Source organism: Chionomys nivalis, chromosome 6 (assembly GCF_950005125.1).
Source record: "Chionomys nivalis chromosome 6, mChiNiv1.1, whole genome shotgun sequence".
In the NCBI taxonomy this organism is placed as follows: domain Eukaryota; kingdom Metazoa; phylum Chordata; class Mammalia; order Rodentia; family Cricetidae; genus Chionomys; species Chionomys nivalis.
Window position 1 is genome coordinate 32309062 of NC_080091.1, and position 16699 is coordinate 32325760.

The 16699-nt window shown below is 41.6% G+C and overlaps 1 protein-coding gene across 1 annotated transcript in view; it reads right to left on the reverse strand.

Moving 5' to 3' along the window:
• Nucleotides 1-16699, reverse strand: part of Abca13 (ATP binding cassette subfamily A member 13) — a 405330-nt gene that overhangs the window by 228342 nt on the left and 160289 nt on the right. The window contains exon 35 of the mRNA XM_057772486.1: nucleotides 16346-16477. Within this exon, the coding sequence (XP_057628469.1) occupies nucleotides 16346-16477 (132 nt within the window). The remainder of the gene's footprint in view (nucleotides 1-16345; nucleotides 16478-16699) is intronic.

A 16699-nucleotide genomic window follows, 5' to 3' on the forward strand; every position in this document is an offset into this window, starting at 1 on the left:
TAACACGGTCTAGTGTTTATTCCTACTTTTGTGTTTACTTCTAGCCCCAAATTCCTTTGTCAACACCCTACTCTCTAGCAATTCTGGACGTACATGGTTTTGGATAGGCGGCCTTTAAAGGAAATAGTTATGGAAAAATGAGTCAAAGGGTGAGTCCTTTTTCTTCTCTTTGGTAGAAGAAATTTAATAAATGTTTTTTTTAAAAAAAAATAGAAAAGTCACCATTGCATAGACTTTCTATATTTTTATTTTTAAAAATGTTTTTAGTTAAAAAATATTAGAGTTCCCCCTCTCTCCCTCCAGCCCCTCTCAGCTATCCTGCCTCAAGACTCCCTCTCAACCTGATAGCCCCATTTTCTTTGAGTATTGTTACATATAGATATAAAGATAGAGATATAATATAAATATAGACATGTATAATGACAAATATATATAAATACTACCTGTTAAGTCCATTTCTATTGCTTGTGTGCATGTAGTTTAAAGGTTGACCTGTTTTCTTTGGACAATAAGAAGGCTAATTAATCCCTTGAAGGGGCTAATTCTCCTAGCAATCATTGGTTGCTTGTAGTTCTTTGTCCGGGGGATCCCTCTTCTAGGTTAATATATCCATTGATATTGTCATTGTCCCAATCTTGCTAATGCAATCATTTCTAGAACAGAATTTTCACAGCAGGCTTCCTGGTATTCTGGCTTTCACAGTCTTCCTGCCCCACATTTGTGATGTTCCGTGATTCCTAGATGCAAGAGCTGTGATGTAGTACTTTGGGGCTGGGGGCTGGGCTCCCGATGAAGTGTTATCTCTTCACTTTGCCCAGTTTTGGTTTTCTGTGGTGATCTTTTTTTTTTTATTATTCTTTTTTAATTAAAATTTCCACCTGCTCCCCGTTTCCCATTTCCCTCCCCTCCTCCCAAATATTGCCCCCTCCCCCCACTTCCCTCCCCCTATCCCCACTCCTCTTCTCCTCCCCCCACTCCATTCCCCCTCCCTCTCGATACTGAAGAGCAGTCCAAATTCCCTGCCCTGCGGGAAGACCAAGGTCCTTCTATCTACGTCCAGAAAGGTGAGCGTCCAAACAGGCTAAGCTCCCACAAAGCCAGTTCATGTATTAGGATCGAAACCTAGTGCCATTGTCCTTGGCTTCTCATCAGTCTTCATTGACCGCCATGCTCAGAGAGTCCAGAATCAACCCATGCTTATTCAGTCCCAGACCAGCTGGCCTTGGTGGGCTCCCAATAAATCAGTTCCACTGTCACAGTGGGTGGGTGCATCCCTCGTGGTCCTGATTTTTTGCTCATGTTCTCCCTCCTTCTGCTCCTCATTTGGACCTTAAGAGCTCAGACCGTTGCTCCAAATTGAGACTCTGTCTCTACCTCGATCCATCGCCAGATGAAGGTTCTAAGGTGATATGCAAGATATTCATCAGTATAGGATAGGGTCATTTCAGGTTCCCTCTCCTTAGTTGCCCAAGGTACCAGCTGGGGACATATTCCTGGACACCTGCGAACCCCTCAAGAGTCAAGTCTCTTGCCAACCCTAAGATGGCTCCCTTAGATAGGATATATACTTCGCTGCTCCCGTATCCATCCTTCCTATATCCCAACCATCCCAATCCCCCGAGCTCCTCCCATCCTCCCCTGCAACAGACAAAGGTCTGATCACCAAAATATATAAAGAACTCAAGAAACTAAACTTTAAAATGCTAATGAGCCCAATAAAAAAATGGGGCACTGAACTGAACAGAGAATTCTCAACAGAAGAAATTCAAATGGCCAAAAGACACCTAAGGTCATGCTCAACCTCCTTAGCGATAAGGGAAATGCAAATTAAAACAACTTTGAGGGGCTGGAGAGATGGCTCAGAGGTTAAGAGCCCTGACTGCTCTTCCAAAGGTCCTGAGTTCAATTCCCAGCAACCACATGGTGGCTCACAACCATCTGTAAAGAGGTCTGGCGCCCTCTTCTGGCCTTCAGGCATACACACAGACAGAATATTGTATACATAATAAATAAATAAATATTTAAAAAAAAATAAATAAAACAACTTTGAGATACCATCTTACACCTGTCAGAATGGCTAAAATCAAAAACACCAATGATAGCCTTTGCTGGAGAGGTTGTGGAGAAAGAGGCACACTCATTCATTGCTGGTGGGAATGCAAACTTGTGCAACCACTTTGGAAATCAGTGTGGCGATTTCTCAGGAAATTTGGGATCAACCTACCCCAAGATCCAGTAATACCACTATTGGGAATATACCCAAGAGATGCCACATCAAATGACAAAAGTATCTGTTCAACTATGTTCATAGCAGCATTGTTTGTAATAGCCAAAACCTGGAAACAACCTAGATGCCCTTCAATGGAGGAATGGATGAAGAAAGTGTGGAATATATACATATTAGAGTACTACTCAGCACTAAAAAACAATGACTTCTCGAATTTTGCGTGCAAATGGATGGAAATAGAAAACACTATCCTGAGTGAGGTATCCCAGACCCAAAAAGAGGAACATGGGATGTACTCACTCATAATCGGTTTCTAGCCATAAATAAAAGACATTAAGCATATAATGTGTGATCCTATAGAAGTTAAATAAGAAAGTGAACCCAAAGAAAATCATATAGTCATCCGCATGGAGAGGGGGAAGTAGACAAGATTGCAGGGCAAAACTGGGAACTTGCGGGTGAGGTGGCATGGGGCAAAGGGGAAATGGGATGTGGTGATCTTTATTTGCTGTAAAGAGAAGCTTCTTTGGTGAGAGGAGATAGCTTCACTTATCTGTGGGTATAGTTGCTTAGCAATGTTCATTCACAATAGTTTGAAAATGGGACTACACAAATGTCCTTCCACAGACGAATGGGTAAGTATAGTATTGTGTATATACAGAATGGAATACTATTTGGCTATAAAGAAAAATGAGATCATAAAATTTTCAGGTAAATGGACAGACCTAGAAAAGATCATGCTGAGGGAGGTACTGAGATTCAGAATGACAAACACTGTACGTTCTCATTCGTCTGTGGTTTCTAGCTCCAAATCCTCAGATGTGAGCATATAACCTAGAGTAACCACATAAACCAGGAAAGTACAAAGGGCCAAGCAGGGGCGCTGCTGGAAGAACAGCAAGGATTTGCCCAACAACAGGGTTGACAACTTCAGAAGATATGCCGAGTCTGGCTTCTCCTCGCACCTCACCTGACTATGTGAAGGTGTAAAACAGATGTAACAGCAAGAAGATCTTGGGGTATCCTTTTACACAAGGTTCCCTTGTCTCAAACAAAAGGAGGAAGCTCATCTCATCTTTGGGTCCCAGCATAATTACAAATTACTCAATAAGCCTCATCAGGCGCAAGCATGAACAATGCATTTTTGGAAACAAAAGAGATAACAAGCAAACAAATACAATGGGAAATTATTATGCATTTGCCAGCTGCTGCCCTAATCTCCCATCTTCTCATGAAAAGGCAGGGTCCCACTGAGGGGCTTCTTAAGTACACATGTTCAACCCATCCCTAGGGACAATGGGATTGGGCCAAGTAGCAGGATTCAGATACTTAAAGCACTTCTAGGTTTGGAATCAGCGATCAAAGTTCTAGATGGCAAAAACAACACTGAGCTGAAAACACCATCTGGGTGCAAATGGTCACCATTCTATTGTTTCTAATGGGAAAGAACTGAAGTTAGGCTTTCAAAGTAGGGGATTGGGAAACTCTTACTTTTATTTAGTGACGAGTTGAACAGTCCTTCATATTTTTAAAGATGTGGCTAGATGACATTATTTCTTGTCAAGCAGAGGGATATGTATAGATGTAATATGAACCCAGTGATGCGCAGAAAGGTGTCTGAGACAGAATGGAAATGATATTGCTATTTCTAGTTGATGATGCTGGAGACAAATGAACTTTTTTTCCTGCTCTTCAAAAAATATATAAGAATGTTCCAAAGCTGTTACAATGAAAACAGGCCTGTGTGATAAATTACAGCTCACGTTTTCGAATCAGCAGGAAGGAAGAAACAGCTCCTCCACGCACACTAGAGGTGAACCCAGCTGCAACCCTCCTGTTCCCAGGAAGCAACAGAACATCTTCATACACTGGGAGTATCAAAAAAATAAATAAATAAAATAAAATAAATAATAAAAAAAGCCAAGCAGCAAACAAAAGCTCGAATCCATTTCAAGTACATGTTACAAAGGCATCTTCATGCAACGGCTTTCGAAGTGACGGCTGTGGTGCATACACACACGGCTCAATGCACGAGAATACACAAATGCGCATAGTCATGCACACTTGCAGCACTGGGATCTTCAAGGGTCTCTTCCCTGTGGGACTAGCTCATGGGAGATAGCACCGAGAATGAGTAAGGCATGCTTCCTTGCAAAAAAAAAAAGGGGGGCTTGAAACTCTTCCCAGTGACATAGTGCCAGCAGGCCAACCCAAGAACAGAGGAAATGAGAATGTAGCTCCACGCAAGGAACCTGAAGTCACCTGAGACCATAGCACCCTCTTCTCCTTGTTTAACTCTTCCCCAGTTTCATCTTCCTGTTCCAAAGAGATGGCTGTCATATTGATGTAATCTCCCTCTGCCGTCTCAAGACCACACAAATGGATCAGACCCAGACTAGCGTCCTTATGATTTTTGTACTAGTGAATATGACAAGCACCACAGAGAAAAACTCAGTACAAGAGCACTGCAATCACAGGGTCTCCATAGATACAGAAGGGACAGATGCAGGCAGAGCGAAAGGTCTGAAAAAGCAAAGGCAGAAAAGAACAAGGAAGGATGTCCAGAGGTGACAAACACAAATGCCAGATTCCCAGCTGGATTTGAATTGCAGACGAACAACACATAATGTTTGATCATATCACCGAAACGTCTGTGGTTATCTGAAATTTGAATTTTGCTAGGTCTGCTTATTTTATCTGGGTTTCAGACACTGCTTCCCATACTAGTGAGGTTGAAACAGAAAGCCAGGTACTAACAAACATTGGGGGAAGTCAAGGTCATCTGAGCTATTCAGTACATGGAACCCTTTCCTCTAGCATTTTGAAGTCAGGGAAAGCGCTCAGTATGGGAAGGCTGGGTTCATCTGGTCTGTTTTTAAGAATTAAAACGTGACACAGAGGGTAGATAGCAGAAGTTGGGGAAGAAGGGACGATCTAGGAAGGAAGAAACTATGTGATCAAATGCTCCTGGCAGGAATGATGAGACCTGAGCTAGGATGATGGCTTTGGAAACAGAAAGAAGGGACAAAATATGAGAGGAGGTTCAGTTAGAAGAAACGAATCTGAAGATAAATTGAATCTTAAAGGTTGACTCTCTAAGTCAGCACAGGCATAATCAGCACGGCCTTTTGAAATCCTTTTAGGGAATCGATTCATCTCATTAAATCTAGAAGCTGCCTGAGCCACACGAGGGTGATCGCCTCTCAGCTCAGGACAGGGCTGTGTTTTCCCTCGGAGATCTGAATTCACAGGCACACTCGAGCAGTGCAAGCACACCGCTCACATTGTCAAGAGTTGCTGGGCACATTGTGTGGGAGGTCATTGCATATGCCAAGCTAAATCCTCCTGAGGCACCATCCACTGGATTGTAGAGGAAGGGAAGCTAATTGTCATCATCTACCCCTCCCCTTGGAATAATGGAAAGTGCTAATGAAAAGGGCAGGTCTGGTGGAGTCAAAAGTGACTGGGAGAATATAAGAAGAGTCTGAGAAATGAAAACTCTGAGAGAAGACAGGTGCCATGCATGAGCCCTCAAACAGACTTTGGTCTCTGACATGGGGCCCTGCAGCCTGAGGGTTATCTGATGCTCTTCCATATGGGAATTAGAAGGGTATTCCTCATACCTATGGGTTTCTATGTAGCAAAGAAAATGCAAATAAAGCCTTTCTTTGGAATATTTATCTACATAAGCATAGGGGTGTGTGTATAAAAACAGACAGACTGAGACAAAGAAGTCATCCATAGTATTGAGAATTTCTGCACACAGGATTCCTTCACACAATGATTTCAAATATATTAATGCTCTCTTTGGGGTATAATTATCATCATTATCATCATTATCATTTGTATATATTGTATACATTATTACTGTATATGATGAGCAACTGCCATTAAAAAGATGCCTTCCTAATAATAGCTCCCAGAGAAGTCTGCACAGCATACTCCCAGGGCTACTGAGAAAGAACAGGGATGCTCAGAAGACAGAGGGAACAAGAGGAAAGAGTGAACATGCACATGAATGTGCTTTTCAAGGGACAGAACCAATAAGAAAGGGCATGCATGCTTAGAATTCCTGTATAATTTCATTAGACCAGAGGCCAAAGGCTATCTCTAGTTTTCTAATACTTGTGGGGACCAGGGAAAAGACAGGACCTGAGTGTGTGTTGTTTCCATCCATACCACTGTGCCATCACTGTCAACTATTACTATTCTGGTGCTACGACAATATGCCATAACCAAGAACAGTTTATAGGCGTAAAAGATTTATGTTAGCTTTTAGTTTCAGAGGAGATACAGTTCATCACTGAGAGAAAGGTATGGTAGCAAGAGGGTGAGGCCATTGCAGACATCAGGAATCAGGGAAATCATGTTTTGCCTGTACACAGAAGGCAGAGAGAGGGAGAACAGGAAGTGGGAGTACATTAAACCCATTTCAGTGATGTACTTTATCCAACAAGACTCCTAGGCTTCCATAATCTTCCCAAACAACAACACATGAGCCTCTGGGGAACCTTTCTCACTGAAACCACACCAGTGGCTTAAACCTCATCTTGTGGCAGGCAGAGTGCTAGGCCCATGGTGATGCATATCAACCATCCACAAACAAAATCTTTAAAAAAAATAGTTTATAAAAACTCACGCATTGTCGCAACGCTGGAAAAGCTCCCTGTTACCACTCGGTCTCAGTCATACGCTATCTAGACTATCTCCCCACTCAGTGTCTCTGCGATTCAATTATCTAACATCACTGTTTCTGTGTTTAACCCTCTAGCCTATCACCTACTAAAAATAAATTTACAAGAAGTCCAGGACTCTTAACCATGCCTGAAGCCACTATCTTGGGATGGTCTTCCAAGGCAAAGAGGGCAGTTTCTTCTACCCACCACCATTTATTAAAAAAATCACTTGCCATTTCTCCTTCATGTTGTGATTAAAATGGTGCTTTAATTTTTACTTAGCTACACAGCTAGGCTCTCTTTCATGTTTATTTCATTCCAATAGAGAAGGGGCTAACATAAAGTATTTTTTCTAAAAAAAGCTATTAAGTTTGAGAACCCTCAGAAAGTTTGGGTTAACCAAATACATAAGAGCTAACTAGAAATACACTTAAGCTACTGGCCAAACAATATTGCAAATAATATAGTTTCTGGGTGATTATTTGAGGTCTGAGCTGCCGGGAATGAATGAGCAGCCTCCCCTAACAGGTGTCAGAATTACTTTTCTTATTCTGGCTAAGCAATGACCCCTTCTATGAACATACCATAGCTTCTAGATTTGTTCATTTGCTGTTACATCCTAGGGCTGATTCTATCTTTCAGTCCCTGTGAATAAATAGCATTACATGACTAGAAATGTACAAATATCTACTGTAGGCACTGCCTTCAATTCTTTTAGGGTTCAATCTTGAATGATTCCTGCTATTGCAAGAAATCTCTTTAATGGCATCATTTCTACTTCTTGCTCTTACCCCTACCCCAAAAAGATATTTTCAGGCTCTCCCATGACAGCCATGTCTCATTCCCCAGAATTCTAGGAAGCCTGTGACCACATTCTCTCCTTCTGAGCACTGCCCTTGAAAAGGTTTGCACCTCCTATATCTAGGTGGTAATCACTAGTGTCTAGAGATGCCAGAGGTGGAAAGATTTAGAAATATGAATTCTGATACCAGGATACCCAAGGTTCAAATAAGAGAGGTCACATCTACCTGCAAACTCAGGTCATACATGCATCTTCAGAAATGGGAAGCAAACCTGGAGAGTGAGAAAGGATGTGGACCACACACAGGAGGAGGAAAGAGAGTACTGGGTCCTGACACTCCTTTCTCCTGAGTCGAGGGCTGAGCAAACACTTCTGATTCAGAGATGGCATCTTCGGATTTGGGGATGGGAGTAGAGGCATCATTTCAACTGGAGTTCATGCAATAACCTGGGTTACTTAAGGGAACAGCATTCCCTCTTTTGAAAACTCTTTTAAAATTGTGTTTATTCATTTATGATATGCATGTATTTTGTGCTGATGTCAGAGGAGCATTTGTGAAACTGCATTCCTTTCTTCGGCCATATAGGTCCAGGAGTTCAAATCCACATTGCCATGATGAGCAGAACCTTTACCCAGCAAGTCACTTTGCGGGCCTATAATTCTTTTGAAGAAGATTTCTATTTAGTATTACATCAAACTAAAAATCTTTTTGTACGGTGAAGAATGTAATCACCAAAAAGAAAAGACAGATCACAAAATTGGGAAAAAATGTTCACAAAACATATATCTCAAAACACATAAGGTACTCCAACAACTGAAAAACAGAAAGCCAGTGACCCAGGCCTTTTAAAGGTCAAATGTCCTGAAATAAACATTTTTCTAATAAGACACACTAATAGCCAATGTTCATAAAAGGCGTTAAACATTACTAATCTAGTAAAGGCAAATTAAAATCACAATATCATCTCACACTCACTTAGATGGCCACTGCTAAAAGAAAAATGATAAAACTATTAGTGAGGATGTAGATAAAAGGAAATCTTTGTATACCTTTCATATCATTGTAAAATTATGATACCACAATAGAATACAAATGGAGATTCATCAAAACACTAACCACAGAACTGCTGTATAGCCCAGCAGTTTGTATGTGTCTACACAAAGGGACGGAAATCATTTGTTGGAAAGACATATGCACGTCTCTGTTGGTGACTTCACTACTCAAATGAGCAAGACATGAAGTCAGTGTAACTCTCCTCTCATAATGAACCAAGGAACAATGAATTCTTTCACATATAAAACAGAATATATCATTCAACCTTGAAAAACATGCCCTGTCTTCCAGACCAGGAGAAATGGCCCTGGGGGATGACATTACATCCAGCACAGAACGACAATGCTACCTGTATGAGAAATCCAAAACAGCCAGACACAAAGGGCTCCCAGCATGGCTGCCACCAGTTATTTTGGGAGGAGAGCAACAGATGTTGACCAACCTAACATGAAGCTCCATTTCCGTGAGACATGAGAGTTTCAGCTGAACTGTATGCCACGGTCCCTATAGTTAACAACTGCAGTGCACACTCTGAACTTGCTGCTTCCCAATAGCATGCTAATTCATTCCCAAAGTGTATCCTGGTCCAGGACAGGGGGTTGTGTGCTCCACACCAGATACTCCAGTTTAGTTTTTCCTTTACTAAATCACTTTGAAATCACTTTAAAATCACTGCCTAGTCAATTTGTACAGTTACTACAGATTGATACTATATGATATATGATGAAAGTCAATTTGACATCATCTTTATTTTTTCCTTTCAGCTTACATATCCCTACACTGAATATCAACATTTTTTTTTGTTTTCTCGAGACAGGGTTTTTGTAGCTTTGGAGCTTGTCCTGGAACCAGCTCTTGTAGACCAGGCTGGCCTCGAACTCACAGAGCTCCGCCTGTCTCTGCCTCCCGAGTGCTGGGATTAAAGACATGTGCCACCACCGCCCGGCTTGAATATCAACATTCTTATCACATTTGCCTGCCAAACGAGAAAAAGGCCATATCCTATATATTCATAGCCAAATGCTTTTGTGTGATACTAAACTCTTGTATAAGTTTATTAAAGATATATTTTGAGTTTTGTTTTTATGTTTACTATTTTTTTGAGATTATAATTCCAGCATTCCTCCCTTCCCCTTCCTCCTTCCAAACCCTCCCATATGCTCCTTCTCACTCTCCTTCAAACTTAGTGCCTCTTTTTTGCACTAGTGTTTATTTCATGTGTGTATATATATATATACACACAAACATGTATATTACTAAATATAATCTGTTCATCATGTTTGCTGCAAGACTGTACCTCCTAGTAGCATTCTTTTTGATGCAAGGTCTCTATACATAGTTAGTCTTGGCTGTCCTTGAACTCACTCTGTAGCCCAGGTTGGCCTTGTAGTCATAGAGATCTGCTTGCTTCTGCCTCCTACATGCTGGCATTAAAGGCATACAAACATGTTTGGCTTTCTAACAAATGATTTGTTGATATTGCTGTTGAGATATACTTTTTGATTTTTAACTTGAGAAATTTAACTTTTATAGAGAGCCATGAAACTTTTATAAGCTTATAAATTTACCTAAAATTTTATTTGTATTGTTTGAAATATTTATTTAAATCCTTACATAGTGAGATCTATTGATTTTTTAATGTTTTTGTTATTTATTTATGACTTTGACATCTTGTGAAGAAAGGCTTTTCTTGTTTCTAAAATCATGCATTTCCTATTACTTCATTATTTTTAGTGTGATTTATTTTTATTTTCATTTTGTACTGCTGGAAATCAAATACAGTGTTTTATACATTCCAGATAAGTTCTCTGTCACTATCCTATATTCCAACTCTCTATTTTTATATCATTAATTTTTAATAAATTTATGGGTGGGAGTTTAGTATTTTTCTCCATGGTAAATGTAATAATTGAACAGAACAAACTCTATACACTTGGGTTCGTTCCCACATCTATGTAACTTCCATCCCTACATTGTAGAAGAGGGACTCCAGGGTCTTGAACATGTTAGGTGAGCACTCTACCACTGAACTCCACTCCCCCTACCCCAACTGCTCCATCGTTTTTTAAAGTTTATTCTATTTATAATTGTGTATGTGCATGCACATGCATGTATTCATGAATGCATGCAAGTAAGAGTGTGTGTGTGAGAGAGAGCAACTCTGTTCTGTGTGTCTCTTTTTCTCTCCCTGTCTCTCCCTGTCTCTCCCTGTCTCTTTGTCTCTCTCTCTGTCTCTCTCTCTGTCTCTGTCTCTCTCTGTCTCTCTCTCTCTCTCTCTCTGTGTGTGTGTGTGTGTGTGAGAGAGAGAGAGAGAGAGAGAGAGAGAGAGAGAGAGAGAGCACAATTTCCACGGAGGCCAGGAAAAAGCATCAACTATCACAAGGCTAGAGTGGCAGATGGTTGTGAGCTGCTCAACATGGGGCTAAAACAAACTTCAGTCTTCTGTAAGTGGAGGACATGCTCTTAATCCAGAGTCATCTCTCTGGACCCTCAATTCTTCAACCTAATTTATATAAGTACTGCACTATTCTAATTCTTATCAATGCACAGAGACATTTTGCATAATTACCAGCCCCTACCATTTCTCCATTATTATTTAACAATTTTGATTTTGTTATTAACTTACATTTCTAGATATCCTTCAGAAGCATTTGTCAATTAAAAACAAATTAGCACATTGGGAACTTTTTATTTAAATGATTTATGTACTTTTCACTGTATTGCATTAACGTAATGTTCATATTAAAAGCCACAGAACTTAGAACCATAAAAATATGTACATTTATTTATAGAAAATCAACACAACTTATAATAATGAATATTCCTGTTCAATAATACAGCCTCTTTTTTCATTTTCTCAAGCCTAAGCGATGCTCACCTACATTTTTTATTTTTATGTGATGTGCATTATTATATCAGATTCAAAGTGAGGTGCTTTATCTTATGGTTTGGAGATTGAAACTCCTTCACTGCTCTCAGCTCTGTAGCCACGGCTGTTGTATAGCAATGCTCCTGAATTTTGCATATCTGTAACCATTCATTTTTTTTTCAAATGCTTCTCACACAAAAAGTAGAAATAATCATGGGCTTATACCCTCCTCTTGCTATTTTATTTTCTTATGGTTTCACCCCTTTCCTTATGGGTAGAGCATACACCCCAATGTTGAGTATCCTGTCTCCTACACACACTGTCTCTGAGAGCTACAGAGCTGGCCCTGAGCACAAAAGACATGTGACAGTGTTTGCTGTCCTTGCCTCCCTTCTACACTGAAAGCGCAGTAGACAGAGAGGTGGAGCCTAGAGCCCGGCCCCTCTGTAAGTATGGGCAACAAGAGAGTTCTGGGCCCTTCTGAATATCCTTTTGCATGGACCATGACCCTCTTCCTCTCACCTGCTCTTCAGCCAGCTACTCTTTTCTACCTGACTCCATAGCACCCCAGATTCCAGGAAGAGTAGTCATTGTCACCAGTACCCAGCATTGGGGATACCACTCACCTTGTAAACTAACATCTTATGACCTAAATAGAATGACAATAACAAGACTGAAGCCTAGTTTCTCTGCCAGCAATAGCTATAGCCCCACTACACGAAAACATGAAAAGTTCAACACAGTTATACCACCAAGACATGTGGAGCAGAAACATAGTCAGCATGCCCCCCTCTGTGTCTCTGTCTCTCTTTGTCTCTTCCTCTATCTCTGTCTCTTCTCTTTCTCTCTCTCTCTCTCTCTGTCTCTCTCTCTCTCTCTCTCTCTCTCTCTCTCTCTCTCTCTCTCTCTCTCACACACACACACACACACACACACATTCTTGTTCTTTCCTAAACCTTGTTCTGTTCAGAGGTCCCGTACAAGCCCAGGCAACTGAGAATAGGGTACTTAAATTGAGAAAATGCACCCATAAGACTGGCCTGTGGGCACACCTGAGGTGCATTTTCTTAATTACTTGTGGATGTGGTAGGGCCTTGCCCACAGTGGATGGTGCCACCTACAGGCAGTTGGTACAGGATGCTCTAAGCAAGCGAGCTGAGCAAGCCATGAATAACAAGCCAGTAAACTATCCTCTGTGGCTTGCGCTTCAACTCCTGCCCCCAGGCTCGTACCCTGTTTGAGTGCCTGTCCTGACTCAGTCTAGGTGATAGACTGAAGTACAGAACTTCAGCTGAAATAAGCCTTTCCCCGGGTTCCTTTTGATTATGGTGTTTGATGGCAGCAATAGAAACCTTCACTAAGACAAAATTTGTACCGTGGTGTGAGGTTTTGCTAGGACAGACCTGACATGGTTTTTGGAGGGTCATAGTAGAGAGCAGCTAAGGTTTGGCACTGTGAGAGGACAGAAGTCATTGGTAAAGGTGCAGCTTTAATGACAGTGACAAGCCCAGGATTGAAGGGTTCATGGAGAGCCTCTGAGGCTTGGGGCACCATGTGACAGGGTCAGGATCTCTGAAGAGCCCAGGGAAGTCTACTGTGGAAGGGGCGGTGCACATACAGTGGACACCCCAGCATTTTGGATATCCCAGTACTATGGGGTGACCATCAAGAACAGCAGTAGGTGTGGAGAAGAACCCGCCAGAGCCTATGAGACAAGCTATGCATGCTATGGATGGCAGAGCCAGTGAGATGCTGCTCTCATGGCCCTTTGAAGCCCAGAGGACTGGGAATGGGTCCCGGACATCAGAAACTTAATGCTTTACACTGTTGGAGCTGGGTTTTGCTTTGATTAAATTGTGACATTGCTTTGCTTCTACCGTCTAGCAGTAAGACAGTATGTAACTTAGTTTTGCTTTTACAGGAGCTCACAAGTGAAGGACTTTAAAATTTTAGAGAGACTTTTATCTCTTAAAGAGACTTTGGACATATTAAAGAAACTGAATGTTTAAAGTGTTTGAATTTCTAAAGACTATGGGACCTTTAACATTTGGGATGTTTTATATTGTGATATTGATATTAGTCTGAGACCTTGAGAATGAAAAAGGAAGGAAAGTGCATGGTTTAATTAATGATGTGTTTGTGTGTCAAGTTGACAGGGGCTCAATTATTCTGATTGGGTTTTGTCAACTTGACTCAAATGTAGACAGCTGAGGGGGCCACATTGAGAAAATGCATCCATAAGATTGGCCAATAAGCAAACCTCTGTGGTACTTTCTTAATATAAATATGTGTATTCAATTTACATATGGACCACAATTCCCCCTCTCCTCCCCTCCCCCCACCTTCCCTCAGCCCACTGATGTGGGAGGGCCCTGCTCATTGCAGGCAGTGCCACCTTGCCACCTCTAGGACAGTGGCCCTGGGTGCTTCAAGAAAGCAGGCTGTGCAGCTCATAGGGAATAAGCCAGGGAGCAGCATACCTCCCGTGGCCTCTGAATCACCTCCAGGTTCCGGCCCTGTTTCAATTCTTGCCTTGACTTCCCTCAGTGATGGACTGTAACGTGGAAGTGTAAACTGAAATAAACACTTTCTTCCCCGAGTTTCTTTTAGTTGTATTCTTATCACAGCAATAAAAACCCCAATGAAGACATCAGGATCCTCGTGCCTTGGGTTTTAACAGTAGAAAAGATGACAGAACATTCTTGGTCCGTGAACACATTTTTAGCTTATCTCAGCACTGCTGAAGGTAGCCTGATTTTGCTGGTCTTTGTAATTGTAAGGCTCTTTTCTTTGTCCTTAGAGTTCTCCATCCGGACACTTTCTTCCTAGGAATCATGTATGTTGTGAGATGATCACTACATCTGGCTTTTCTTCTGGTGACCCTTCTTGATTGTCCTTAGTTCTAGCTGATTCGGGCTCCTCCAAGGAGCAGGGACCTGCACCAGCAGAGGCTGAAGCTCCATTAGCCTTTTTATCTTTACTTCTGTTGATTCCTCCTTCTCTTTGGATCATCGGTTGTTGTTGTTGTTGTTTTAAGAGGACTTTACTGTGTAGCTCAGGATACCATTGAACCCATGATCCACTGCCTCTGCCTTCTAAATGTTGGCATTCCTAGGCTGTGTTACTCTGTCTAGCCTGGCTCATTTCTTTCTTTTAAAAAAATAATTTGTATATTTTATTGTATATTTTAGGATTTATATTTAGGCAAGTGAACGAGTGTGTGTGTGTGTGTGTCTGTGTGTGTTTGTGTGTGTGTGTGTATCTGAATATGAGCACAAGAATACAGGAGCTGACAGAGGCCAGAAGAGGGTGTCAGGTCTCCTGGAGCTACAGTCACAGACGGTTGTAAGCTGCCCAGCATAGGTTTTGGGACGTGAGCGAGGTCCTCTGCAAGAGCAGCAAGCTCCCAACAGCGGAGCCATCTCTCCAGCCCCTCTGCTCAGTTCCCCATGCTCATGGCTGCATTCTCACTCTGTAAAGGAGCATCACCCCCATCACAAGCATGCCTTTACTGCATTTGTTAGCTTCTTCACTAGCCGACTTTTTGTCCACCTTTTTTCCAATTTTCACCTTCTAGGTTTATTTTATTACTTTCTAATTTCATGCAATCCTACTTTTCCAAAATAAATTATCTGGTGAGTTGATACCTTATGTCTATTCTTGAGGCCATATTTTCATACCACTTGAAAATGTCTTTTCTAAGACCTGTGCTTTATGTGTGCTAGTCATCAAGAATACCATGAGTTCCCCAACTCTTAAATAGGTTTCACAACAACAACAAAAAAGTGATTCCTTTTTCCATTCATTCCTCTGTTTTCATTTGTGTGTTTGGAATATGTATTTATAGTTTTTAATTTTGAAGGCTAAAGTCCATTCTTCTGGAAAGCATAAGGCCAGAGTTATAAGAAAATTCAATAAAATCTAATACCATCCATATGTCAGTCCTAAAAATGTTTTTTAACATTACAAAGCAACTTTTCTGTCTTTTAACCTGAACCAATATGGTAAATGTATGCTTCTAACTCTCTTGACTCAGCAGAGAAATACATTACTCCTGTCTTGCCTCTCCCTCCCTGTGATAGGTGTCATGGCCCTGCCTCCAGGCTATGTCTGCCACATTAACAAAGAAGCATGTTACATTCAAAGAAGTTCATACCTAGGACACTACTTTCCCTACAGGCTTGGATCTGAAAGTGACTTCTAACTGCCCACTCCTCTAGCCCACTAGCCAACATCTTCAACCCTGTTTGGTTTCCTCAAGAATCTGGTTCCTACTAGCCTGCCCCCAGGGGAGTTCTTTCCATATACACTTCCCCTACCCTATCACTGATCCCCCTAGATGTCTTAGCTATGCACAGGTCAACACCTCAAGAGGTCCCAGACTCCTCTCGCCTGACTGTCCTCATGCCCACTTCATTCACACACTTGTCCTGGGGAAACAGAGGTTGGCTGCATGGTCTACGGGAGCCCTCCTGGTGAGAGCTGCTGGTGGGTTTGAAGAACTTTCCACTTTACTCATCCTGTGACACCTCCATTGGCCTTTGCTCTTTACTTGGAATATACATTCTCCCAAAACGTATAGCTCCTTTGAAAGTAGTTCCTAAGACCTCTCTTTCAGGGAGCTACTATGAGGCATTACATTCTAACATTCGGTTGCCTAGGTGTAAGAACTGTTTAAAGTTTACGTTGCTGACGTATAAAAATGAAGACTTCTTACCAGAGACCAAGTTGCTGAAATACCATCCACACAGAAAATAGAGGATGGAATCAAATAGAATCATCCAACAGACCCAGCCAAATGTCATGCCTCCTGGCTCTGGAGCTCGGTACATGTGACTCCACTGGATCCCTGGCAAGAGAAGAAAGGACCGAGCTGCATGAGCCTACTCCATACTGGAGGCTTGATGAGGGAGTGGACTGGATTTAGAGAAGCCTCCTGTACAACAAAAAGAAAGTCGATACCAGCAATGCCAACTCTCCAAAGGCGTCGTTAGCTTGTGTAATCTCACCTCTGAGCCAACTTCCACCATTCTCCCTGAGAGTCATAGATACCTAGCTTTACTGATTTAAC